The 26,320-nt window shown below is 36.9% G+C and overlaps 1 protein-coding gene across 7 annotated transcripts in view; it reads left to right on the top strand.

Annotated features, from left to right (window-relative positions):
- The window catches only part of MPP7 (MAGUK p55 scaffold protein 7), a 181,159-nt gene that overhangs the window by 59,367 nt on the left and 95,472 nt on the right, over window positions 1-26,320 (top strand). For all 7 annotated transcript variants that reach the window (XR_010883523.1, XM_067291837.1, XM_067291841.1 and 4 more), the window contains one exon: window positions 3,599-3,717. Coding sequence is in view for 6 of the 7 variants with exons in the window: in XM_067291837.1 (XP_067147938.1) it covers window positions 3,599-3,717 (119 nt within the window). In the remaining variant the exon portion in view is untranslated. The remainder of the gene's footprint in view (window positions 1-3,598; window positions 3,718-26,320) is intronic.

Raw genomic sequence — 26,320 nt, 5'->3', positions numbered from 1 at the left:
CATTTCAGTGCTTATAATCGCTACTGACAAAATTTTAAAAATTGCTTTCAACAGACTGGCAGTGCTAAAAATCAGTGGGAAACTTCCACTGATTTCAGTGGCCTTTGGCTGTGGCCTGTGAAAGCGTGCAAGATGCTCGGCAGTAGCTCCGCGGGAAGCCAGCGCTGGAGGTGGGGCGGAAGCACAGTCTGTCCCGGTGCGTTTGTGGTGCTACTGGGCAGCGTGGAGGCAGGGGAGCTCTGCTGAGTGACACCTACGGGGCTGTAGAGATCTGAGCTAATCCCCTTCCGGTGCAGGGAAAGATGGATGTAACAAGTTATTGGGCCTGGTAATTTAAATTAGGCCAATGTGTCTGTAGGGACCTGAAGTCATTACCAGTTTGCAATAATTTGACCAATTAATTGGTCCTTGTCCCGATCACAAAACCACTAATAGGTCCAGTTTGCCAGTAAAATCATGTGACAAGCCGTGCTTTTCACTGTGTCGTCACACTGCAGTAAATATGAACACCACTTTTTGTATAATTGAGACCTAACTAAAATGCCAGTGATGCACCCATTTTAGCTTTTCAGGAGCCAGGGGAGATGGGGGATGAAGAATGACATACTGTTTTTTCTTCATTTATATAAAATCTTAATGCCCATCTGAATATTTTAAATTCCATGATACTGGGCACTGCAGAAGGAATAAGAACAAATTCAGCTATGTCTGTAAAGGTATTAAGCCAGCACCTTTTGCCATCGTTACCTTCTGTTTGAGAAAGGATGTAACTGAGTGAGATGATCTGAAACTATGAAGTTGCACTTTGGGCATATTCTAGATTTTGTCTCTCTCTTCTCCCCTACTAAATATCCTAAGTCCTTCTTCTTACTTATTTTTGTTTTGCTCCTTGACTTTGTTTCTGGTGCTCAATTTCAGGACGAGAGTATTTTTCTCCAGTGTACTGCATGGCCTAGTGGCCAGGGTGCTTCTGCTGCATAAAAGAGGTGGATTTGATATCCTCCAGGCTCCAGAGAGCCTTGATTCTGGTTTTCTTTTCTTTTCTGGGTGAAAGCTGTACACGCTGGACTATAGAGCCAAAGCCAGGCAGCGCTAAAAGCATACCATGGTTTCAGGTGAAATCAGTGAGCGTCTATCTATCCATCTGTCTGTCTGATTTTCCCCATTTCCCCAGGAGAGTTGCACAGATTGTATCCATTTCTGCCTAAATGAGCAAGAGAGCTGCAGGTGACACCCATTTCCCTAGAAGGGGCAATGCAGGGAGAAACAAATAAACGAAGCCCACAGAAACTTTTGAGTTGCATGTGGAGAGCTGAATGCATTTCGGCACCTGCAAGTTAGTCAGTGCTGGGGTGCAGGCAGGCGAGATATTTCCTGTGGGGTTTTGTGTATTAAACCTAAGTCTCATTCTAGGCAGAGTCAGTCTCATACTGTGTCACTGCTGTAATAGTTAATCTCTCAGAAAACCTGAGCTTTATTTATTTATATTCCTTGAGGTTTTAATTTAGCAAAGATTTGAGGAGCAATAGTTACTGGTGTAGAAGAGTTACATAGCAGATCTTGGGTAAAGTCAAAGCAGGCCTTATGAATCAAGAAAAAAATGCTTTCTCTGTTGTATCTCTCTTATTTGGAGGGAGTGGCTGAAGGTAATATTTTCTTTCCTCTGAATGGTATGCATGAATTGTTCCGAAACAGTTATGCCACAGTATAAGCTTACACTGAACTATTTTATTCTTATTATTATTATTTTTAAATAGTTTTCAGGTTATTCTGAGGTAAATGTATTTGCAGTTATAAAAGTGGTTGGAGTGTTAAAAATGTGCAGAAATATAAAGCAAAGTATAAAGAAATCCTGATTTTTTTATATGAATTTCTTAAAAATGAAGTAAATTGAATTAGATCCTGACTTTTTGTAGTTTTAATATTTGTTCTTCCTGCATACTTATTTCCTCAACCAAAGTACTGGCCATGTCATCTTGCAGTTGGTAACTACTGTGACATCCAGAGAAACTTTTCAAAAAGTTACCAGTCCTGAAGCATAAATTGCATGATACAAATAACCATTTTTGCCAAGTGTCTAAATTCTAATAATCCAGAATGAAAGAGCCAAGAGTTCCCTTTGAACCTGTGTTCTTTGGAGTTCAATCATCGATACTAGGCAAGACTCACTGCTCTTTTCCTATCCATACAAAATTGTAGTGGTTTGAATTATATCCTCTTTTTACAGTATTTCTGAAGCATAAACAAGAGCAGATTTAAATAAAAGCAAGTTTCTGAGAGAAATGAATGTCAACCACCAAAAACACTTGGACCACAAAAAGAATGTATCTGGAAGGAACATTTTTTTCCAGAATACTGTACTGAAAGCCAATAAAGAGACAAAAATGTTAAATAATCAGATCCCAAAGGAGCAGTATTTAATTTCGAAAGGGATATATGATGCCTGGAAAAGCTGTGAAAATATGTTTACTAATAAATATTTTAAATCATAAGTTTTAGGGAGATAATAGGCATAATAATGATAGGTAACCTATAACTTACAATAACGTGCTTTACTAGTAGAAAATCTTGTAAATCTGTCCTTGTGATGAACAGCAGCACTTACTCAGACTAAAAATAATAGCAGGACCATGTATTTTGGATCCCAGGAGACTATTGGTGTTTTTGTAGACAGCAGACAGGAGAAAAAGGCATTTTGTCCTTTTTACCCCAAGTAATCCCAATGGAAAATTAAACATGTGCTATGAATTGATATCAGCTCATGCCAGGTTACCTCCCGAAAGAGAGCTGCTGCAAACCCTGTTGCTACGTTTCTTGGACAGCAGCTTGACGGCCTGTGTGCATGATGGATATTTTACGCTGCAGGCTACTGTGGAACACTGCGCTACTGTCTGCCCCTCGGAGGCTGCTCGGAAGGGCTGCCACACATACCTGCAAGCAGCAATCACTTTAACCCTACGGAGAATCTGCAGATTAAAAATACTACTTAAATAACGTCTGTGTGCGCGTGTGTGCGCCTGGGAAAACCGCGCTGGTTTTGTTTTTTGAGATTTAATACTGTGTAACAGGGCAGTTTCTTTTGTCTTGCTATAGATTCCTGCTGGACACAAGAGAAAAAATATTAAGCAATATATTAGCAAGAAATATTTAGAGAAACCACGAACCCTTTTTTAATGGACCACCCTATCCAGTTTCTGTTCTTTTAAGGAAGTTTTTCCTATTCGTGACTCATTTCACTCTTTGGCTAACATCAAGGGAAATGGAATAACGATTAAGCAAAGGAATGCATGTTTTTTTTTCTGGTTTTGTCCTTTTTTTCAAAACTTTTATGAATTTTCTGTATAACCTTGTGTAAATATATATGGATATAGAAGCTTGACAACTGTGACAAGGTACAAAGTACACTGCTGATACTTGCTTCTTAGCAATTTTTAAAAAATGTTCCTTCTGGTTCTACAAGCTCATGTTAGGCTGGATACTCCAGACTTGCTATTCAGTTAAAATGACATGCTCCAGGCAGCCAATTACACAGAACTGTTAAGTGAAATTAATGAGATCACCCCTAGATTACACTTTGTGTTTTATTTTCATTTTATAGGTCTGTATGAGCTGCTGGCTGCATTGCCAGCCCAGCTGCAGCCACATGTGGACAGCCAGGAAGACCTGACCTTCCTCTGGGATATGTTTGGTGAAAAAAGCCTTCATTCACTGGTGAAGGTAAACCACATTTAAGTCAGATTTGCTTCAAGAAGAGCGTATGAAAAAATGTTTTGAGCGCCATCTAGTAAACCAGTGATCAAACTGTTGCTCAGTGAAAACAAAACAGCCTTGTTTTAACTCTGTTTCTGTCAGGGGTGGAAGTTGTTAAATAAGATTCTACCAAAAATACATAGATGATTTCATTTAAGAGTGATGTTTTGGCAGTATAATGCTAATGCAGCAAGCATATGTTGTTTGCCCTTGTTTAGAAAAATAGAGTACGAAATAGTAGCGGGAAATCTGAGACTTCTTTATGGTCAACATTCAAGACCTGGAGTTTAGCTTAAATAAATAAATGTTCACAGCAAAAATTAGAAGGAATATATTTTCTGAGGTCAAATATGGCAACAGTTCAGTAGCCACATTAATTTAAAATAATTTCCTTTAACAAAGTCAACTGAAATTCTAGTAAGCTGTTTCTCTTACTGGCTTGCCTCCATTGAAAATTGTGTTTTGCACATAAATATGTTGGACTAAAGTATGACCTAAAATAAGTTTGGAAGAATACTTGAGTAAGTGTCCTGCTATGAAAATGATCAGCAACAAGAAATCAAAGCATGCCATGGGAGTATGCAGAGCAACCCCGATAATGTTAAAATTGCTTATAGCAGAAAAATGGGACCAATCAGCTGGTTAAAAATGTTCCACTCCTAGAAAATGGTAAGTATGTCGTGAGCCTCTAGCACAGAGCTATTTCAAGCTGTAAGAAAATTCTGAGGTCTCAGAAGAGTCGGTAGGTGGTAGTAACCCATGCCATGAATATACCCAGACTTGCACATCATTCAGCAGAATTTGTTACAGTTGTCAGTCATAGGTCTAGAGGAGGTTTAGAACTGAAGGACCTGAGATATTTTGATGTAGATTTTAAGTCACCTTTTCCCCTTCTTTCAACCATCTTATTCTGGGAAAACACAATTTTGTTGATATATGGCCAAAATGATTTTCAAATTAGCTGAGAATTTATATATAAAAATAAACACAAGTACTCTCTGGTAGTAGATACATAAACACCAAAAACAGAGGAACAGTGCTTGTCAATACTTATTTACCTGAAGCAATTCATCGAAGTTTCTGAAGTGCAGTGATTCCCAGCGATTCCTTACTGCTTTACGTTAGCTGTCTGTTCAGGCTGCTGCTAAGATCACTAGAAGGTGAATACCAGTTGGTGTTTCTAATATAGGTTGACATTAGCATGAATCTAAGTAAAATGTTACATCCACAGCTAAACTAGTTTTATTTCTGGGTTAGGAATTAAAGAAGAAGGCTGGCTAGAAAATGAGTAGGGATCTATGAAACATTGAGTTTTCAACATTTGTTCTTAGACTGAGACAAAAACTAAACCTTTTCAAACTCTCTTTACTCTCTTGCTCCTTTTTCCCCATCCCCCCAAACCAAAAAGGTAACAGGCCAGTAACTAGTTTACTCACCTTGAATGTATTCTCACTTTGGCAGAGCAAGCGCTCCTACTGGCTCATGCAGTTGTGTGCCCTTGTTATTGTGCTGTTTGTTGTTGCAGGCAAAGTGGATTGCTCTTTCTGATTTTGACAAGAAATTTCAGGAAAAAGATTTCTTGAGAAAGAAAGTTTTTAAGATCAATGAATGGTCACTTTGTTGCAGTTGCAACAAGAAGTCACTGAAATATTCCAACCATCTTTATTATTTATCTGGTAGATTTTAGGTGCGAGCTTTAAGCATATGTGTAACTTTGAACCTGTGAGCAGTTCTGTTAAGGTTCTATTGAGTCTCAGCCTATTCTAAAATAGACTTAATTCTTGAAACTGTATCTTTAGTGTTTGCTGGTTGCACTTTTTCTTTACCACACCATACTAATATCATTCAGAAGACAGTGTCTTTGAATGGTAAGATCCGAATTGAGCCTATTATGAGCATCCAGACTGACACAGGGCTTTCTCAGGCTCTAGAACCTCACCCTTGGATTTCTCTGTTATTCTGGTGTGGAAGATGGGACATGAACAGCTTTCAAAAGGTTACCTAGTTCACGTCCCTGCCCCAAGACAGGGTTAACTGTATCTGAAGCTAATGATATTTGCTTGACCTTTAACACATTTTTAAAGGATTATTCAGTATCCTTTCAAGTTTCAGAGAAGTCAATCCATAGATTTTTTTGAGGTCAAGTGTAAGAGCAGAAGTAAGAATCCTGTCTGCCATAACTTTTCCCTGTTATAAGGCTTCAGAAGTGCCAAGTCTTTCTTTCTGGGTTTTGGTGACTTACTTGAAAGGCCATTTTTCATAGCAATAGTTTCTTAAAATCAACTGTATTTTCAAAGACAAATGTTTTTAATTCTTCAGGCAGAGAATGGTGACAGATATTTTGTAATAGAAAGAAGCACTAGCTTAGAGCCAAGCATGTTTCGATTCTGGTATGTGTGGGTTTTAAACTTCATAGATTAGAAGAAAAGGAAAATTGGTATACAACTAATTATGCGCTAGTAATTCTCTGTTTAAGATAAACACACTGCTTAATAAAAATTTCTAAACCGATCTTCTTACCTTAGCTGATTCATAGTTGCAAATATTAAAGAGGCACTTTCAAAGAGCTGTTTTTCTAAGTTTATAAAAGGGATAAAACGTTCCAAATTATGTGAACGTTTTAATTATAAAATGAACTTTCTACTTTTTGTACAGATACTGTATGTTTTAATGGATATTTTATAATCACAGTGTTTTCTTTATAGTTGTATGCTATGGCATATGATTTGCTACTCTGGCTCTCTTAATATTAAAAAAAAAAAAAAGGCCAAAAAACTTGACTTGGAGTTCTCTTCATTCAGTATTGTTGGATAGAAATCTCTTTGTGAACTTGGATCAGCATGAGCTATTCTAAGAAGTCAGAAATGGAAAAGTTGTATTAGATCATCCAGTCCATTCCCCTGCAAATACTGGATTGTTCCCTATGGTGAATTCCTATTGTATAAGTAAAACCAGCAAAAACTGATGCAACTGTTTTTGCTTTCCTTATTTTCAATACAGGAATCTGTTGAATAGCTTTTAGTTTACAAAGTATGGAGAAGAGGGAACCCACAACCATTGTTGACAGTTTGGAAGAGAAAACTGGCTCTGGACAGTGAATGTTTAAAGTTTGTCTCTGCTTCGCTCCATTTGTTACTTCCTTGTCTTATTACCTGACTCTTTTAAGTTCTACCAAAAATCTTCAACCTTCCATTTCTTTTTATGTGGAGAGACCCTAGTAATTGTGCAGAAATTTATAGAAGAGGACAATGAAGAGATGATCCTCAGGGTAATTATGAATACTAACCTAGCCGAAGCCTGAAATAGTACACATGTACACTGGTTGGACATTTTTTAGAGGAACAGAAGGGATAAATACAGATCTGTTCTAATTATTCTTTTAGCTTACTTTTAGAGGAGCTTCAAAAATTTCTGTGTGTGCTTGCTTGCACAAGTGCCCTGGATACATGTTTAACTATCTACTTTGCTCCAAGACAAAGTTTTTACTTGCTCTATAGCCTTAAACAACTCTGGTTGTGTATATAATGCTCAAGCATTGAGTAAGCTTATCTGTTGGGCTCCTACCTAATTATTTCATAACCAATTACAGTTTACTGATTGGTTTTGGCCAGTCCAGAAAATGCATGGTTCTTCCATCAGTACTGCACATCTCATTATGGAAATAAAGCAGCAGCAAGTTCTATTGCTATTCCTCTTGATAGGGAAGAGCCATACACTGTGCATCCAAAAAACAACATGTGGCACTGGAAAAGAAAGTGCCTAGTGCAAAAAGTAAGTAATATTTGCTGAATCTAGTCCGATTTCATTATAATTGCATAATAACTGGCCCTGCAGACTGTAGTTTGTGCTAAATTTTCTATTGGTTTCACTTGGCTTGAAGTTTTGAGAACATTATTCCGTATATGCTAATGTTTGTCCATGCAGATGACTAACAACATTTTCTAAGTAACCTAATCTTCAAGAATAATAATCAAGGGTGTATCCTCATGTATTTGCTTTGGCATCTTCATTCAATTATATGATCACTTAGCCCAAATTTTGCTATCATTGTTGTGTAGAAATATTGGAAATTTTTGGTGTGAAGATTTGAGATAAAAATGTGGACATTTCCAGCCTGACATTGGTAATGAGAAAAATAAAGATAGCATTTACAAAAAATAAGTTGACTAGAGCAAAGCAAAAGGGATTGATTTGACACATGCTTACAATGATAAAATCAACAATCTGCAGATCGTGTGCTAAACTTTCAGTCTAGACTGGTACAAGCCTAGTTTATAGGCAAGTTTATATATGCTCTTTCAGTTTTTTACTCAGATCTTTATGCACAAACACCACAAAAAAACCCACAAACATTTAATTTGTAGAATAAATGAGTCTGCATCTACAGCACAGCATTCAGGCAATCTCAACAAGTTTTCATGGCCTGTTTTATGTTAGAAGTTAGACTAATTCGTAACTGTCCAACCTTTCCTCTGGAAAGAGTTACACAGCTTATTCTGGGACACGTGAAGGGGTCTTATGGTGCAGCGTCGCCTATCCTGCAATGTGTCAGGCATTCTGCAACCAGCATCCAGGTAGGTGCTGCACAGGTCGTGGGCAGTCACCTCCCGTGTCACGCACCAGCTGGGGAATGATCCTGCCTGGGCCTGTGCTCAAGTATCCCCGCATTTGGATGTCCCTCAGGAAATAATGTAGTGGAAACACTTAAGACTATATGAATTGTTCTGATAAGTCATGTGTGACAACTCATTGTGCTGAACCAGATGATGATGATGTTGACTGCTTCTGTATTTCAAGTTAGAAACTATTAATGAAATATTTTTGCTGAACACACAGAAGTTGTCTACTTTGTGATTGCTATGTTCTTCGTGTATGCTTTCTGTAGATCTAATATTTACACAGTCTTCATAATTTATTGTTGGAAAACTCTGTTTCTGCAGGTCACAAATACTCTTTTTTTCTGTTAAGCACTGTGTTATATAGAAGGTGGAGAGAGCAGGGTCTGTTCCTGAGGGACTTTGACTGCTAGTATGTTTGCACTGTTAAGAGGATGGTGAAAGAAAGGGTTTCTGATCTCAGGGCAGCCATAAACAACTACCCCGGGAGGAGCTTCAAGGGCTCTGTGTTGTCCAAGAGCAGCAAGCCTGGAAAATGCAATAGAAGAGAGAAAGTGTGGGTCAGTATGTGAGACTGGGAACTGGTGGACTAGGGGTGGCACCTAACCTCAGATTGAGTGAGTGGATTTTGATTTTGGGGAAAGGGTTGTAGAATTGGAGAGTTGTATAGACAACCCTGGAGTGGGAGGAATTATTGAAACTGATAGCTCATTCACTAAAATGTTGCTTTGGTACTCAGAGTCCTTCTGGTTCTTTACTGCTGGGTTCTCAGCCATGTTTATTTTTAAAAAGCTGTGCCTCCCAGGTGAGGGAATAGGCTGCAGTTCTGTAAATTCCTGTGCAGGTCTGAAGTGCTGTTTGCTTTGGAGATGGGAAAAAATGAAGAAAAAGGCCATGTGAGTAAGCATTTACCGCGTGGCCATCTGGAGGAGGAGGTGTGAGTGTGGTGGCTGGCAGCTGGTAACAATTCATGGCCAGTGAAAAACACTTGCTCAGTAAGCTTAAAGGAGAATCGGGCACGATTGCTTCATACGTTAGAGTTTACATCTTTCTGTCAGGGAGAGTGTGCGAAGCTACCAAAGGCAGGTGTTCTGAATACAGCTATCACCCTGGCGCTGCAGGCTGTCCAGGCAATGCACTCATGAGGTCAATTGTACATAGGTAAAAAGTTTTACCATTTTTGGCAAGGGGATAAGAAGTTTACTGCAGTTTAATTCTTTAATATTTTTGTACTAGATAATAGGTGACAGTTATTTGTCATTAAAATCTGTTCCTTAAAATCCAGATCATCACAGATCTAGGAAACCTTAACTTTGTGAAGATGTATTCGTTGTGCTGTGAACTGTTAAGGGTCTTGTTGAAAGAGGTGTGATACAGCCTTGCCTATTGGAAAAATACGTAATATGGGATGTCTTCAGCCCTAGAGAAGTATCTATCAGTTATATATAAATGGACAGTACTAGGATCCTGAATCTACGAAGACGTACTAAAGCTGTGTGGAGAAAATTTAAGGCCTTTCCTTTTTTTTTCCCTCATACTTTTAAGAGGAAGCTCAATATCAGGCTTATTTTTGAAATTTTCTTTTTGGGTTGTATGTGTAGAATATATATGGAGGAGTGGCAGAATTTCAGTGGTCTTATCTGGAGTATTTGTGGGTGATGGTGTAATTTGTATACTGAAACATAAACTTGGCCACATGCTCCTGCTTTCTGAAGATGAAAGATAATGAAAAAAGAAGACTGTGTAAGAAAATGACTGACAACAGTTTGCATTTGTATTGGGAGTAATTACTACTGAAACATTGACTAGCTTTGCTTCCATAATGACTATCACTTTCAAGAAAAGTGGCACGTAAGGTGTTATTCCTTATGAAATATTACATTAATTTCAAGTATTACTTCTGAAGCCAAAGTGATTTTTTTGAGGCTTGTTGAATAGCCAGCAACTGAAATCTGTGAGTAGAGAGATCACTCTTAGCTGGAGGGAATCAGCTGCCTTTAAACTTAATTTCCATGGGAACAGTGACCATTTTAGTCAAAATAAGTTAATTGAAGTTTTATAGAAAATACTGCAGGATCTTTACTTTACTCAGATTGACATTGTTTCCATGGAAACATTAGGGAAAAGGAGCTGGCAGCCAGGCATTGAGCAGAAGCTTGCCTCTGATATTGAGATTTGGGGGTGATGTGTATGTTGAACCCTTTCACCTGTTTGTGCTCTCATTATATAAAAGTGTAGTACATCAGGTGAAAGCAAAAATAACCGAAATAAAAATAGATCTCTGTTTTAAATCATAGCTAAAACCCCAGGCTTTTCACATGTTGTAACATGTAACAGCGTGTTTCTTCCCTGATTAAAGACAAAGTTGTTTTGCAGTGTGTGTTCATCACACATACCTGCCCATGCTCATTTGTGCCTTTAATAAAGTGAAAAACTGTATCTCCAGTTTATTGAAAAAGTGGTCAGGCATATCTTTGGAGGATATAAATTGTTTGTGATAAAATGCACATCCAGTTAGTGCCAAATGGATGTATAAGTGCACTTGTAAAATATGGATCATATGTGATGATGCAACTAGAAGTATTTGTGTTATATATGTATCTAGCAGATGGTTTACTAGCAAATAAACTGCATAAATCCTGGTTTGTCCTGAAATGTATTAAATAGGTTCTACTATGGTAAATTCTTGTTTGTATTTTTTTAATATGTTTTCATTTTGTACTTCTTAGGAGAAGTTTGGGCTAGATATCTACTATTAGCTTTTTTGTCCAAAATTTTGAAGCTTGGTATCTCCAGGGTCTTGCAGTTTCTACATCAGAGCTGCTAATATGTTTAATAGTAAAGACTTACTAATTTTTGTCTAGATTTTTATAAGGAAGTCCTGTTCTGTCATCATCTCTTTCTTTCAGCCCAGTTTGTTGTTAATAATAAAAAATCCAAGATCAGTTTCCAAAGTAGCAATTAAGTTGGCTTGTTGACAGTTTAATCTCATAGAGTGGTAGAAGTTGAGTTAGATAATAGAGTCTCTACAGGTATGGTGTACCAACAAACCTTTGAAAAGAAAAATAAAACAAATAAGCTTATTAAATAAGAGACGTGAAATGTTGGTCTATGACTATTACTTGAAACTAGTGAATTAATCAGTGCTTTGGAATGTGAAAAAGCTTTTGTTTAGGTTAAAATCCAGACGGAGGCATTTTTTTTTGGATCAGTAGTAATTGATTTAAAGTTTCTGCTGGGAAACCTCCAAAGAGTAGCAGAAATCCAGCCAAAAGTGGGCATTAAGAAGTAAATCTAAATCCTTCTGAGATAAATAGTTTGTAATTTCAGTGTTACAGAGGGGGCAATATACCGACCTGGTGACAAAACTTGTGCAGCAGTTGGAAGAGAAGTTTTAGAACCCAAATCTGTGTTCATACCCAGATTTTTATTTTTTTTTTTATTTTTTTTTTGTCTTATGAAGGTTGTACAGTATGTATTTAACCAAAGTGATACATTTTTTGTGTATGGTACTGAGGCCAAAGAAAGGCCTCTTAAGCTGCTTGATAATAAGTCTGATACATCCAAGACATGCAAGGATAATGTCATTTTAAACTGTTTTTCTACAGTGTTCTTTTTCTCTGGACCAGAAGTCATTTTTGTGGTGGACAAGGAAAATTATGTCCTACAGGAGGACATGTGAGGGATTGTTTTAAAAATTGTTTTATTACTGTCTTGGACTATTTTCATTTTAAGAACAGAAAGTCTTTACTACCCAAACCAGCCTCTGCACTGCAAAACCATTGTAACAGCTAAGAAGGAGGGGATCTCAGCTATAAAATAGTTTTGAAACATGGAAATTAATATAAGACTGAATAAGAATGCATGTTAAAGAGGTGCCATCCCTGTTTTTCCTACCAGCATGTTTTGTTAATGCTTAGGTTTATCCTTCTTTCTTTCTTTACAAATCTTGGTTATATCCTTTCTCCAGCTAATCCTCTTGAAGTCAATTTGTAATGCTCAGTAATATGTGTAGTCTCCTTTTTCTGTTCCCTGTGGCTTGCTTTCTTCTGTGACCTCTTAAGCACAATTTTTTTATATTTTTCAGTCTTCTATACTGTGATTCTTCTTCTGTTTTTGGAGCATGGGAAGAAGAGAGCAAAGTAGTATGCCACATGTGCACTACTGCTTTAACTTTGCAGATAGCATTGTTAAAAATAGCAGTTTTCTTAACCGCAGTTTGTTTTTCTAATAGTCATTTCTGTGTATCTTTGTAGAAGCCAGTGTTCACTTTGCAGGTGTGGTGATGTTAGTGGAAGTTCACTTCAGACATAAGTCACATTTAGTTGAAAGCTACAACATGTGAGCACTTACCGTATTTGTGCTATCCATGTGGTGCCCAGTCACTGCAGAGTATCCAACGAGGTGCTGGAGGAATGAGATTAAAAAAAAAAAAGTGTGTGTGGGGGGGCTTACTTGTCTGTGCAAATCAAGGATGAGTAATTTACAATTACTATAACTTGACCATGCCTTCAATGCAATAGCAAAACCGTAATGTACGGCTTCACTTTGACACAGCAGTCTTCGCTGTGGTGACGCATTTGTTTCCGTGCTGCGGAGAGAAGTGTTTCACACCTTCTTGCTCCAGCTGAGCTGCCCTAAGGTATGTATGATGGAAGACTGAGTGCCTGGCCATACCTTGCCTATTCTGTCCTAGGTATGTTTGCTATTCCTGTCCTACAGTGACAGTTTCAAAAACATTCAATTGTCTAAAGTTAGAGCTGTCTTGAATTTGTTTTTAAGAAACACTGATGCTTCAGAGTGGGCTATTTAGAGTTGCACATGCATGTATTATGTTCGTATACCCAGTTTTTCCTCAGCCATGTTTCTTATTTAGGCGATAAGGGCCCTTACATTTTTTATCACGTCCTAGTATTTTTCACAATGTCCTTTTTATAAAAAGGGATTAAGATGACATATTTTCATTTCCCATAACTGGTGATGATTGAAAGATTTCACTCAAAGTCACAAAGCAAATTTTGGGGCAGTTTTTAGAGTGCAGACTTCATCTCCAATAGTGAGTAGTTTTACAAGTGCTTTTTCAGTGCCATTTGATGGTAGATCTTCGTTCATTTTATGGTTTTAGTGTTGACACAGACATTTTGGGTTCATTTACTTACTGTGCCACATCTGTTTCTCATCTACTAAATGAGAATGGCACTAACTCCTTGCCTCTTAGAGGTGTTAAGACAGTAAGTGTATAAAAGATGATAGATTTGTATGCTATGCTAATATGGGCCATATAAGTTTCTAGGGCAAAAGATCTCTCGTCTAGTTCACATGTAACAAAATAGAATAACTCAGTTTTAGGTGACTGAACAAAGTTCTATAAAGCTCCTCAGTGCTGTAGTTCAAGGGAGTTGCCAAATCCAGCATACTCCAGTTTGTACGGATTCCTCTTTCCCAATGCAGGAGCCCAGTCCAATGCTCTCTAAGATCGAGGAGGTCTCTCAGTCCCTGTCCGATGGATGTGGCTGCTGTAGATTACACTTGCAGGTTCAGCCAGCAGTGAGGCTGAGCACCCGTTCAACTAATGTGGCTGGCCTCAAAGGCTACCACAGACAGAGTGGTGCCTTTACCAGCACCCACGTAAACACCAACAGCACTCTCATAAACAAAAATACAGGTGAGTCTGGTCCTGTTCCTCCTCTCCAGCTCATCAGGATTGAAGTGAACACACACACTCTCTCTCTCTCTCTCTCTCTCTCTCTCTCTCTCTCTCTCGTCACAAGCACACCCACATTCACAGATCCCTCAGATATCAGCACAGGCTCTAAATCCATCTAATATCCGTGCCTGGATGCTGGACCCTTTACCCAGCCACTGGCTCACCTTGAGTCCTTCCAGGTGCAGGTCTCCTCTTACTTGCTGGCTGGTCCAGCTTAAGTTTTGCTAGCAAATTACACACACATGCGCACACACACACCCTTACCTACACACACACACACAATTAAATTCACTAGGGAAATATAAAAACATCCTGTTCTCTTCAGTTGCTGGCACTTAGATCTCTCACACATACACAAGCACCCACCAGTTGGATCCTACCAATGTTAACTGATGCAAAGGAATAAAACAGTAATCCATTTTGACTAGTGAATTCGAGTTCTTAGTCTTATTTTAATTTTATTATCTGCACTTTCATTCACTGTACTAGGTGCATCAGTACACGTGTTTTGATGCATCTGCTTGTCAGCAAGGAGATATTTTTATTTCAGAACTGTTTCTTCCAGAGAATGTGAAGCCAAGTAGACACTTCCTGCTCTTCCCTTCAATCCGAGGTTGTTTTTCCTCTTATTTTCGTCCTGTTCCCTTCCTCCTCTGTCCTGACTCATGGAACTCTAAAGTGAAAGCCTTGTTCCCAAGAGGAGGAACTTCTGAGCCTTGGAGCCACTCATTCTTTTCTCCTCCAGTGGCTCAGGTACAGTATGACCCTTCCTGAAGGGCATTGTATTTACTGAGTGGTGGAGATGGTGGGGGGGACTTCTTATTTCGTCCACTGGAGAATAAGTCTGTATTGTCTGCTGTATCTCTTTCTAACTTTTCCTGTTGACTTCTGAAAGAAATCACAACCTGCACAGCATGCATGCCAATGATATCACTTAATTCATAAACATGACTTTAGCTCAATTATATTGAAGTTTGAGTTAAAAAATGAAAAACTGCCAGCTGTAAATGCTAATGTTTATGTAGTGAATAGCTTCACTACTGCTTTACCTTTAATACAGATATACTTTTCATAAAGTATCTTGAATTTTAATGTCCTTTGTAAAATGGGTTTCATGGAAAAGAGCAATTTTTATTGAGATTTAATGATTAAATAACCCAGTAATGACACCACAGACGTACATAGCTTTAATCAGGATAAAACCATAAATCATAGTACAATTTTGAATTTCCAAGTGTTTCAAATATTCTAGGAAAACAGTAACCCATGGTTGTAATCATGTTAATCTGGTATCTGAAATAATAAGCTGTTCATATTGAAGTTTGGTATGTCATTAATGGCTGATTACAGATCATACCATAGCACATGCCAAGCAACAAGATATTTATAGTTGTGTGCCTATGCTCTTTCATCTCAAAACATCCTATTTTTGCCAATGTCTAACTAATTCTAACTAATAATCTGCCCAAGTTTTATTGCTGGCCTCTCTCAAAGGTGAAGTGATGTTTTCCTCTTCCTTCTCGCTTATCAGAGAACCAGTGACTAAGAGCTATGACTTGATCACATCTTCCTGGCTTCTGCTCTGCCTCTGGTCTTTCTGAGTGTGTGCATTGCTCTTTTAACCTATTAGAACTGGATCGGATCATTTTATATTTATTTTTATACTGCTAAATGAATTTGTAATCTATGCCAGTTCTTTAATTCCCTTTGTGATATGAGCTTTTGTCCTCCTTTTATTATTCCTCTTAAGTCTTTCATAACTATTCTATCATGGCTTCTCTGTGGGAATACTGTGCCAGTTTCCACTTATTTCAGTTTATCCACTGACTTTCCAAACCTTTAAAAAAATATAGGTAAGAATAACCTCTCATATGTAGAGATGGACGATCCAATAATGGATATAGTTAAGAGAATACTTCAGTGTATTTCACTTGAGCTGAGGGAATTAAATTGAGCTAAGCTAGATCAGCATTTGTACTTTCTTTTTCTGTCGCCTGTAAATTAACATCTTCACGTAGTATAGATGTAAATGTTTTGCCTTTTGTTTTTGTTAATGTTAAAACTTGCTTTACCCTTGAAGTGTCTATGGTATAGTATTGTAAATGATTACCTGATTTAATACTACTACTTTCTGATATTATTTAAATTTTTGCTGATTTTCAGCATGCATATGCAATGTAAATTAGGCTAGGTCATGCTCACTAATGCTTTGATTGCATCCTACTTGGAAAAAAAAAAAAGGCGGGGGGGGAAGAAGGGAAGGGAGAGAGTTTCTGATTGAAAACTATCAGGAAATCTCTTGGCATTCCAGTACTTGATACTTTTTGTATCACTGGTCTGCATTTTCATAGATCCTTATTTCTTGAAAAATATAATTGCTAACCTTGTCCTTATATTCTATTTCATAATAGTAGGAGTGTCAATGCACTTCCACTATCTTTGTTTCTGTCCTGTCCTCTGTCATCAGGCAATTTCTGCTGTTATCTACCTGCTCTCCATAATTTAAAGATATGACATAGCTGTAATTTTGTACACCTCTAAAGAAAGGTGTTGTGTTACTGGCTCCAATATAAAAAGCAATTAATATATTTGGTTTTTTGAAGCTGCATGTAAAATGGGTTTGTGTATTTGGATGGTTTAACATGAAAGCCTGAAGTGCAATTATTTTTAAGAAAAAGTAAAATAACACTGTGCTGGAGTGATCAGAAAAGGAATGTAGAAGTGTCATGTGTGTCATCCAACAAATGATGGAGGAAATAGTGGGAATATAAATGGGGAGAGGAAAAGCTTTTCTTAGGAAAACAAGTTCATATTTTTATTAGCTTAGGTCTTATAGCCTTGATGCACAGATATAACAGAAGATTTTTCAAGCAGAGAAAGAATATTAAATCTCTTCTAAATTACTGCATTTTTTTTTTGTATTGTGTCGTCATTTTTCATATTTCTCTTTATCCCACAGCACACATTCCACTTCAGTATTGGTGTTTCTCCATCCTCTGCAGGGAAGGTTGAAAATTATTTGTATCCATTAAAATTATGGTAATTATCTCATTGTACTTCTTTGGGACATTTTACTCCTAACACATCTCTATCTTTTTAAATAAAATTCAGCTGCTGTCTTCATCTTTATTTTTATTATAAATCTTACTTGTTGATATTAACTCATTTATTAGAATCTCTTTATTTTCATTTCCATTTAGCTTGAATAAATTGTTTGTACCCTGACACCTGAGCATACTGTGCAGGCCTCATCTTCTTATGTTCTGGGACTTCTAAAGTACTTGTTACAAGCCTTCCATTGCTGGTTTTTATTGCTCTTAATTTTTTCCCATATTTACATATTTTCTCTATATTTCTCTATTTTTCTGAATTTTTACCACATTTAACATTTTTTCCCAGGAACAAAACCAATTTACTTTCACCTAGTGCCAAGTATAATAGGGAAGAACAGAAGATTGTCCTTGACTGTCCCTTATGGAGTGCCTCGTAGTTTCGCAGCAGATTTCTTAAGGGCCATTTAAGCAAGTGCTTAAGCAAGTCACACTTGTGACTTGTCCTAGTACTCGAAAGCACACATTTAATTTTCATGATAAATTGTTTGTGTTTTGTTTTTAACCTGGCCTGTAAGCAGGCACAGGGAGAAGGGAACAACAGTGTTTTCGCTTACCTGTTGGTAGAGGCTGTTGGAGACTCTGCCTATCCTTTTGCAGTGTTGCACTGAAGTACCCCTATGTGCCGCTGCTTTTTATTTGCGAGGCTTTCTTGCTGCTGGTTGATTGGAGGGGGGGGGGGGGGGGGGCTACTGCTGTTGGCTGTTGCACTTAAATTCTGCAGCATTACTTACAACAGGACTTGAGTCTGTACAATTTTTAAGATAAAACTGACTAGAAAAGCAACTTGTAGATTTTATATTTGAGAAGTGGGATAGATAAGCATCATTAGTTTTTAGTATCTGTTTTTAATGTAGGTGACCTCTTTTAAATGAATTTATTTGAAAATTTCAAAAGGATTTTATCTGTAATTTTATTAGTATTTTGGGTTATGATCCAGTGTTTGTGGCGTTTTGATCTGTTTTTAACAAAAGTTTTGTCTGCAGCATAAATTGTCATATTCTGTCAGTATAAATTAGCTATAAGCTCTGATAATGGAGGCCTTGGTATTCCTTATATAAAAGGATTTTTTTTTTTCATTTTTTGCGTGTTTTGAAGTATCTTCTTTTAAAGATTGGAGGATTTTTCTTATGCTTTGTGATAGGGGAACGTAGGAATCAAAATATAAAATAGTAACTAAATTGTAATTGTGTTTTGCATGCGTATGAATGTGTAAACAATTTTTTTCTTCCTGTTAGTAAATTTTCACGTGTACATACATGCAGCTTGTACTGCCAGCATTTTTTCTTAAAATGTAATTAATAGAGTAACATAATCTTAATGTTATGAAATAAAACAAGAAAACTTTTTTTAATTGAATTTTATTAATTACTGGACCTGTGCTGTATCATAACATGTTGTGCAGGATTTTAAAGAAAAATCTTACTAGTGAGCTACTTATTTCTCATATTGCATAGATTGTACAGACCCCACTAGATGGTGCTAATTGATAAATAAATATATAAATATATATATATATTTTTATATATATATATATATATATATGTGCATATGTATATATATAAAATTCTAACTCAGTTGAAGGATATCTGTCCCTGTCTGTGATTAAAGTTTTCTAGGTTTTGGATGGGTTAATTCTGCATCACTGAACTGTACAGAAATGATCTCGTAAGTATAAGGAACTCGGTGAAGCTGAATTGTTTTGGAGCTAGGACTAACGTGCATTGAGCAGAGGACTGTAAGAATGGTGTTTACTATACTAAGCAGGAATAAACCAAACTCTCCAATATTTAAATTTAGTAGCTCTGCCTGAATAGAGAAAGTGAAAAAGCACAAGTCAATGCCAAGGTTTCGCAGTCTGTTTGCAGAGAATCCTAGGCTTTTTGTCTGTTTTCTTTGATTAATGTTTTAATCAGGATCTCTATATAATCTTAGCTATGTAGAGAATGGAGTTTGAGAATCTGTCTGACAGCTGGAAGAACAGCTTAGCATTCAGTCACATTGGACTGTTTACGTACTGAGCAGAGTTAAGAAAGGTCTTTCTTTTAGATTTCTTTTGTTAAGCAAAGAATGGAAGTTATTTACTTCTGGTAAAATGATTGGAAATTATATTCTGTGTAATGACATATAAGTAAAGATCTCAATTCAAACTTGTGATGAGTGTTTAAAAATACTAGTAGGAGAAAAGATTGCAAAGCAAATTGTTTACAAGTAAAACATGCTTTTAGGCAAAAGAAAACCTTTTCGTGTTTATATAGCTTTCAGTGTTTTTTGAAGGAATGGACGAGGCCTTCATGAAGAAAAGTATTAAATACAGACACATATTTGTTTTATCTCTAGCATCTCAGTGAAATCTTGAACTTAGCCTTGAAAGAAAGGTGTTAGCAGTGAATTTGAAACAACCCGCTCTTACCATGCAGTGCTGCTTCCCGTTCTTTGCGCATTTCCAAAGATAGCTGTCATCTGTCAGTTATGGCTCACTTTATAGCTGCTTCTTCAAGTGCAGTTACTGGACAAAGTAGGACCATACAGGAGTTCATTTAAAACATGTCATGATAGCTTCGTCACTTGGAAGAAGGTGCTGCTTTTGATTTTCTTGAGGTTTTTTTATTTTTTTCAAATGCTATCTCCATATTCTTGGCAAGTTACCTCTTCAGTCCTCTGACTCTGGGAATAATTTAACATGAATTAGTATTAACATTGGCACAGAAAGTATTGTAAATTTATGTTTGCATTCACTCTATGGCACTTTCTTTGGTAATCAACCTATCAGCAGTAGGAAATAATGGAATACTGGGTTTGTTTGTTTTTTTAATTTGCTGAATTAGATAATCAAATTTGAAAGCAAATCCTTCAATGTCCAGGATTGCTGTTTTCCTGCTCTCCCAGAAATAAGATTACATTGTTCCTGGGATATTTTGTGCTTAGAAGGACTTCAGATAATAATAGCTTCCAATGATAGCTTCCCTGTTGACAAGACCTTTTTGTTCTTTCCATTTTAGCTGCATTCAGTGTGTTTCTTTCCTTTTTTAGTTTATGATAAGTAGTGTCATTATTTTTCCTCTTTAAAAAGAGATCAAAAATTTCCTTTGAAATATTCAAATCCTTTTTTATTATAAGTTTGAGAATGGTTAGGTTATTCTGTATTAAAGGAAGTTGACCTTTCTAAAAGAAACCTCCCTTCCCCTCAAATTCATTAAAATCTTTAAAGACACAGCAAGAGTGCTTCTCACCTTGGGGCATATCAGAACAGTAATATTATACTTGTGCTATTAAAAAATAGTTTGTGATAAATCTAAGGAAACCTTTAAATTTCTTAAAATCTAGCAAATATCAAAACTCAAAGGTTTTTTTCAGTTCTACTGTGTTAATCTTAGTAATAATTCAAATTAGTTAGGCACATAGTCTGCAAGTGACTTGCCTTTGTTGCACTAACATGTAAAATGAGATCATACCTAAAAAGAAGTATTAAGACTGTATTTAATGGGAAAAAAATGAAAGATTTCCTTAAAAAAAAAAAAGAAAAGGAAAAAAAAGGGTTTTGTTGGAATGTGGGGTTGAAATACTGTAGACATATATATTTCTTTTTTTCTGTTCAATATAAGTTCATTAGTTTCTTGAATGAAATAACAGTTTTTCTCTAGTTTTGTGTTTAGAATCACTGTGAAAACATCAGCTGTTTGGTGGTTGCTGTAGGGATTATTTCCATCTGTATTAAATTACTTTCTGGGCAATTTTACTGAGTACTGTTTCTCAAAACTGAAGGGCTGCAGTGGAAATTGCGATGTCTTGCTTGCTTGCATGAAGAATTCCTTAAGTAAAAGTATATTTTAAAAGTAACTTTAAAAGACATGCTGTTTATAGGAGAATTATGTCAGAGAGCATAATGGAAAAACTCTAAACAGGAGGTAAAAAAGTCCGCTGAGAAACAAACAAACCGGCGTAGAAAGAGGGCGACAGGGGCAAGGTCCTCGTACGGAAGAGAGGAGGTAAGGCATGGATTAGAAATCTTGGAAGAAAGAAATTATCTATACAGATACGGCTGAGAATCCCAGTAGAAATATGTATGTGTTGAGAAGTCTCGTTCTGATCGTTTCTACTCTGATATTTTCAGGAAGGGGGGAGTAACTTTAAGTACCTGTGGTAACGTAGCAGACGCGCCTGCTGTGGCTGTTGGAAGGACAGTCAGTACTGAGCTGGGAGATGGAGTTGCACAGGCTCCCCGATCTCTGCCCGAGCAGGCGGCCACCGGCCCCCGCCTCAGCTAGCCCTTTCCTCTCAGGGAGCACCGGGCACGTGCGAAGCAGTGAAGCACCCCCGGTTTTTTGATCGCCTCTTGAAGGTAGGCTTCCTTTCGTAGCCTGCAATAGGCAGCCTCTCTTCAGAAGCTAAATGGGGAATACTTCAATCTGTCAAAAATTTCTTCGTACAGTATTGCCACTTGGCACTTCCCTGTAAGCAAATCAGATCTTTGGATATTAAAGCCCAGATTCTTCTCCCCTGGGCTGTCTATGAATATATTTCCTGGGCTCCTTAAATCTTAAACAAAGAGGAAGTGACTTCCAGAATGAGGCTTGGGAAGCTGATGTTGCCTCCTCTTATTTTCTTGTCCTGTTTACGTACTTGAAAAATAATGGTGTCATTTCTGCAGCCTCTCCATTACGGAAAATGCTGTAATGCTAGCTGTCCAAGAGAGGCGGAAGTGTGAAGAGAACATTCACTAGCAAGGTAGCTCCAGGTTCCACAGAAGCTAGGCAAGATTTCAGTTGATGGCTGGATTAATGCTATATAAAAGAAAAGCAGTGGTCAGCTGATGGAAATGTCAGAATCACATATGGAAAATATTGCTATGTGTTCATAAGTATCTCACTATCAGTAGTTAGAAGGCCAAAAATTTTAAGGTTACAATAATTTCTTTCTAATTAGAAGTCAGTTTAGTAGTTGTGCTTTGAAAATTAAGCTAGTCATTTTGTGGCCATAATTAGTCCTCATCTTCCTTTTAGATCTGATGATGAAACTGCTGCTTAGTTTCTTTGGTAATGTGCTCTGAAATCTTTTGGATAAAAATGATACCATAATCTTGAGTATTACCACCATTTTAATTTGTAATCTTTGTATATGACTTTGATAGATTTATTATACATGCGATCAATTTGCTAATTTTGCAGTACTGCACAGAAGTATCTCCTCGGATCATTCATGCACCATGAATGTAGAAAGCTAAATTATGTAGAGAAAGAGAGATGTAATTCATCTTTAATGAAAGATTTGGTCTCTTCCAGTGTGAATGTCAAATCCTAATCATTGCCTTAATGAAGGTAAGAGGGGGAAATAGGTGCTTGTGTGAGCCCACCCAAAATCCTGTGTTTCATTTAAATCTAAATCCTTCATTTAAAAAGCGGTGATTATTAAAATTATAGTAGATACTGGGGATGAGGGAGAGGATTGCCCATGAATGGGAGTATATAGACAGAAGGGTGAAAAGCAATAAATTTGAAAGAGCAGTTTATGAATTAGAATCCTAACTGAGTTCCCAGTGGCAATACTGCTTTTTTGAAAAATTTTCCTTAAATTTTTACTGAATTCAAGGGTTTTTTTAATATGGGTGAGGTATACTTTTGGAGAGGATGGTTGGTATACTTTTATTTTAGTAATTTCAAATTGGCAGTTGATAGGTTTACTGTTCAAATTTTGTTCCACTTGAAAATGTATTTCTGAATGGCAGTGCATTAAGATTCCAGGGACCTCTCAGCATCCATGGATTCCAGTTTGAAGACTGCTGGTTTCAAAGGAGAAAAGGGTTGATGGTGTTGTGTTCCCTTTTTTAACGATAAAAATAGATTTCTGTTTCAAGGACTTCATGTCCTTAGCTCAAACAAGAGGATAGCTTCATTCAAATTTGCCGTTTTTCTGATCCTCCTTCCTTTAGAAATGGGGTTAAAAGTACAGAAAAACAATTTTGGAAATACTGTATACAGTAGCTGTTTGGCTCTAAAGGGGCAGAAAAGTTTATTTTGGAGCAAATGCAACTTGTTTGGCTTTGGTCTGAACTTCCTCTGTCTACCTAGGGACCCTCTTCCTATAAGCAAAGTCATCAAAACTTTTTCTTATTACTAACAAAAAAAAAGTGCATTTGAATGAAGTCTGTGAAATCTCATAATAGCAGCTTTATTTTATTGTGTAAGGAACAATGAATTCAAAGTGAAAAGTGTTTCTTATAGAAAAATAAACATTTTAAGAAACTCTGCAAGGAATAAGTGGGGTGGTAGCCAGTATTTAATCTGCTCTGCTTAACCTTGCAAAAATAAAATATATTAGTCTCAGTCATGTTACCGTTTGCTTTCATATTCTTGAGACTATAATTTTCTTATTCTTGCGTCCTTTTTCTGTGATAACAGCTAAATAAAATAAACTTAGGTATTAAAATATAAAAATCTAGCTTTTAAAAATCAAGGAAGGAAAAAGAGCAGCATCTCACAAGATAAGCTATTAAGGGGTTAAAGCCACAAATAAAGAAATAGGTTAGAGTATTCTATTTGCAAATGGGAATGAATAAGGAAATGAAAAATGCACTTAATTGCTATTTTAACCTTTAACATTCTAGTGGTTTAAGATCCTACTTGAATAATAATAATCAGCTGCATAACACCTGGATGGGGTATCGTGGATTAGCGTTAGTTTTGCTACTGTAGTGATTATCAGTGGATTGCAAACAAAATGTGAGGCAGCAGTGAGAAAAAGACAGATGCCACCCAGGGATGTATAAACAGGAGAGATAATTTGGATTATTCCTTTTCCTTCATTCTAGATTAAATAAGGTCACTACTTAAATAGAAGTAGAATGTAGAAATTCCAGAAAGGAGCAGCTGAAATGGTCAGAGGTCTGGAAAACATGATCCATGAAGGAAGATTGAAAAAACTTGGGTTTAGCTTAAAGAGGACTTGGGAAAATACCTAAGATTTCATGTTGAAGAGGGTATTGCAAACACAAAGGGAATAATTTGTCCTCCCGGATGGGATGAGAAGCTAGGACATCAATTTACAGCAAAAGAAAAAGTTAGCTATTAGGAAAAATTTTCTAATGGTAAATACAGTTAAGATCTTTCAGAGCAGACATCATTAGCAAACACAAAGCTGTTAGGTACAACTGATCTCAAAGTAGTTGTATGAATTTTTATGACCCCTTGAGATTCCCTCTGGTCCTGTTTTCTGTTAGAGTACTTCCATTGTAGGATAAGCAAATGACAATACCTGTCCTCAGACTTGTAAATCAAGCTTATGATTAACTGCATAAATGAATTGCACTGCAGATCAGTTTATAGGGTATGTAACTAGAGCTTTATATGTGCTGCTGTGTGCCCGTGTGTTTTCTCTCGATTTTAAATTTTCTTGGCTAGGAACAACATTAAAAAGGAAAAGTAGTACTATAGACAGTGCCCTTAGGAATTCTTTCTGAAGCATATTTTCATCATCATCATCATCTTCCTCAGATGCCCACTGCTTATCAAGGTCAATCAAGAGTGAAGGACAAAAAAATGAGGCATGGTGTTAAATGATTGATGAGGAAACTCTGAAACCACAAACCAAAAAAAAAGCCATGGATAGTGGGATTTTGCTGTACAACTCACTGCAATGTGTGTCAGTATCTTTTATTTTGAGGAATTGCTGATTAGACTATAGAGACTAGTTACTTGGCTGGAATGACAGCTCACATGGCCTAATTTTTAGCAAGGTTCTTTGTTGTCCTTAAGAACAGTACATCGCATGATTTTGCCAATTGAAAGCTGCTCTCTCCTCCCATGAGCTTGCTTTCTTTCATTTCTAGCATGTCGTGTTTCTGTTATTGGCTTTAACAGGATCTAATTTATCATAATCACATGGTATTTGCGGTCACTGTTAACTGGGTACTCGTCACATCGGCACTGTCACGCATACAAGCGCTCCGTAATCAAGTTCTTTTTGAATCAAAGGCAATAATTCTTGAGCATGTAAGTTGAAACTGTGACCTCTCCAGCCAACACAGCTGATTTGCATTGTTGCCACCTCATTTAAAAAAAATCACTCCAATAACTTTATAAACCTGTAGATAATGCACGGTGTATAGTTTTTTCAAAATGCAACCTGACAAGAAAAATGCCATTAAATATGATTTCTTGTAACTCTGTTAGCATGTTTAGTAACTTAGACTATTACTGTAGATTATGCATATTTTGAAAATTTATTTCTGAAACTTCAATGCATGTTTTAAAATTCCTGGAGTTCATATGTTTAGAATATAGGTCATTCTGGATGCTGGGTGAAACACACAATTTAAGTGTCATCCAAGACAAACCTGGATGCTTTGCAACCTTATCTTTAAGGACTGGATGGATGCTCAGATGCTAGTTTACCTTCTCTTAACACAAGAGGTGTGTTGCAAAGTTAGGAGATTTACTAATGAGTAGATACATACAGAAATCACAGAAATGCTTATTTGTTTTGTTTTGTCCTTGAAAGAGTATCTCCCATCAGAAGATTATTTGAAGGAAAAGTCATGACCAGCTCTGGAGGTAGTCACTCTCCTCCAGTGCTGCCACTCTCAATCCAACAACATGCAGTAAGAAATAACATGCTAAGCAAAAAAACACTTTGGGAACTCGTATTGGCATGGAAGTCTACAGAGTGACTGGTTTGTTACCTATCCGTGTGGGTGTTGTTCAGGGGAACTTGTTTTTAGTCCAATATCAAGACAGAGATGCTTGGACAAATGAAAAATTTCTATTCCTGAGTAAATTTGGTACCAACTTAAAAAAATAATTTTTTAATAGTCACATAGCACTGTAAGTACATGCTAAGTTTTTAATGAAACTATGTACAGTTATAATTTCCAAAACCATATTCTGGTACTACTGACCTCTTGCACAGTATGAAGAAATTGTAGAAAAGAAGCTTTACAAAATTGGAAATATGAGACAGCTTTTTTTTTTGGTAAGGTCCTTAAATGAGAAGTTGCACTCTCAGATCTATCAATAACAGTAACCGTTTAGCTTACTTTACAGATAATAAAGTATGTGACCCACTAGTTTAATTATATTGACCGCAGGCAAGAGGTGGTGAGAGGGGCAGATGGGTGGGCTTTGCCCAGGCACCCAGCACAG

Source organism: Apteryx mantelli, chromosome 2, assembly GCF_036417845.1.
Source record: "Apteryx mantelli isolate bAptMan1 chromosome 2, bAptMan1.hap1, whole genome shotgun sequence".
Lineage (NCBI taxonomy): Eukaryota > Metazoa > Chordata > Aves > Apterygiformes > Apterygidae > Apteryx > Apteryx mantelli.
This window is presented reverse-complemented; position numbering and strand designations above follow the sequence as displayed.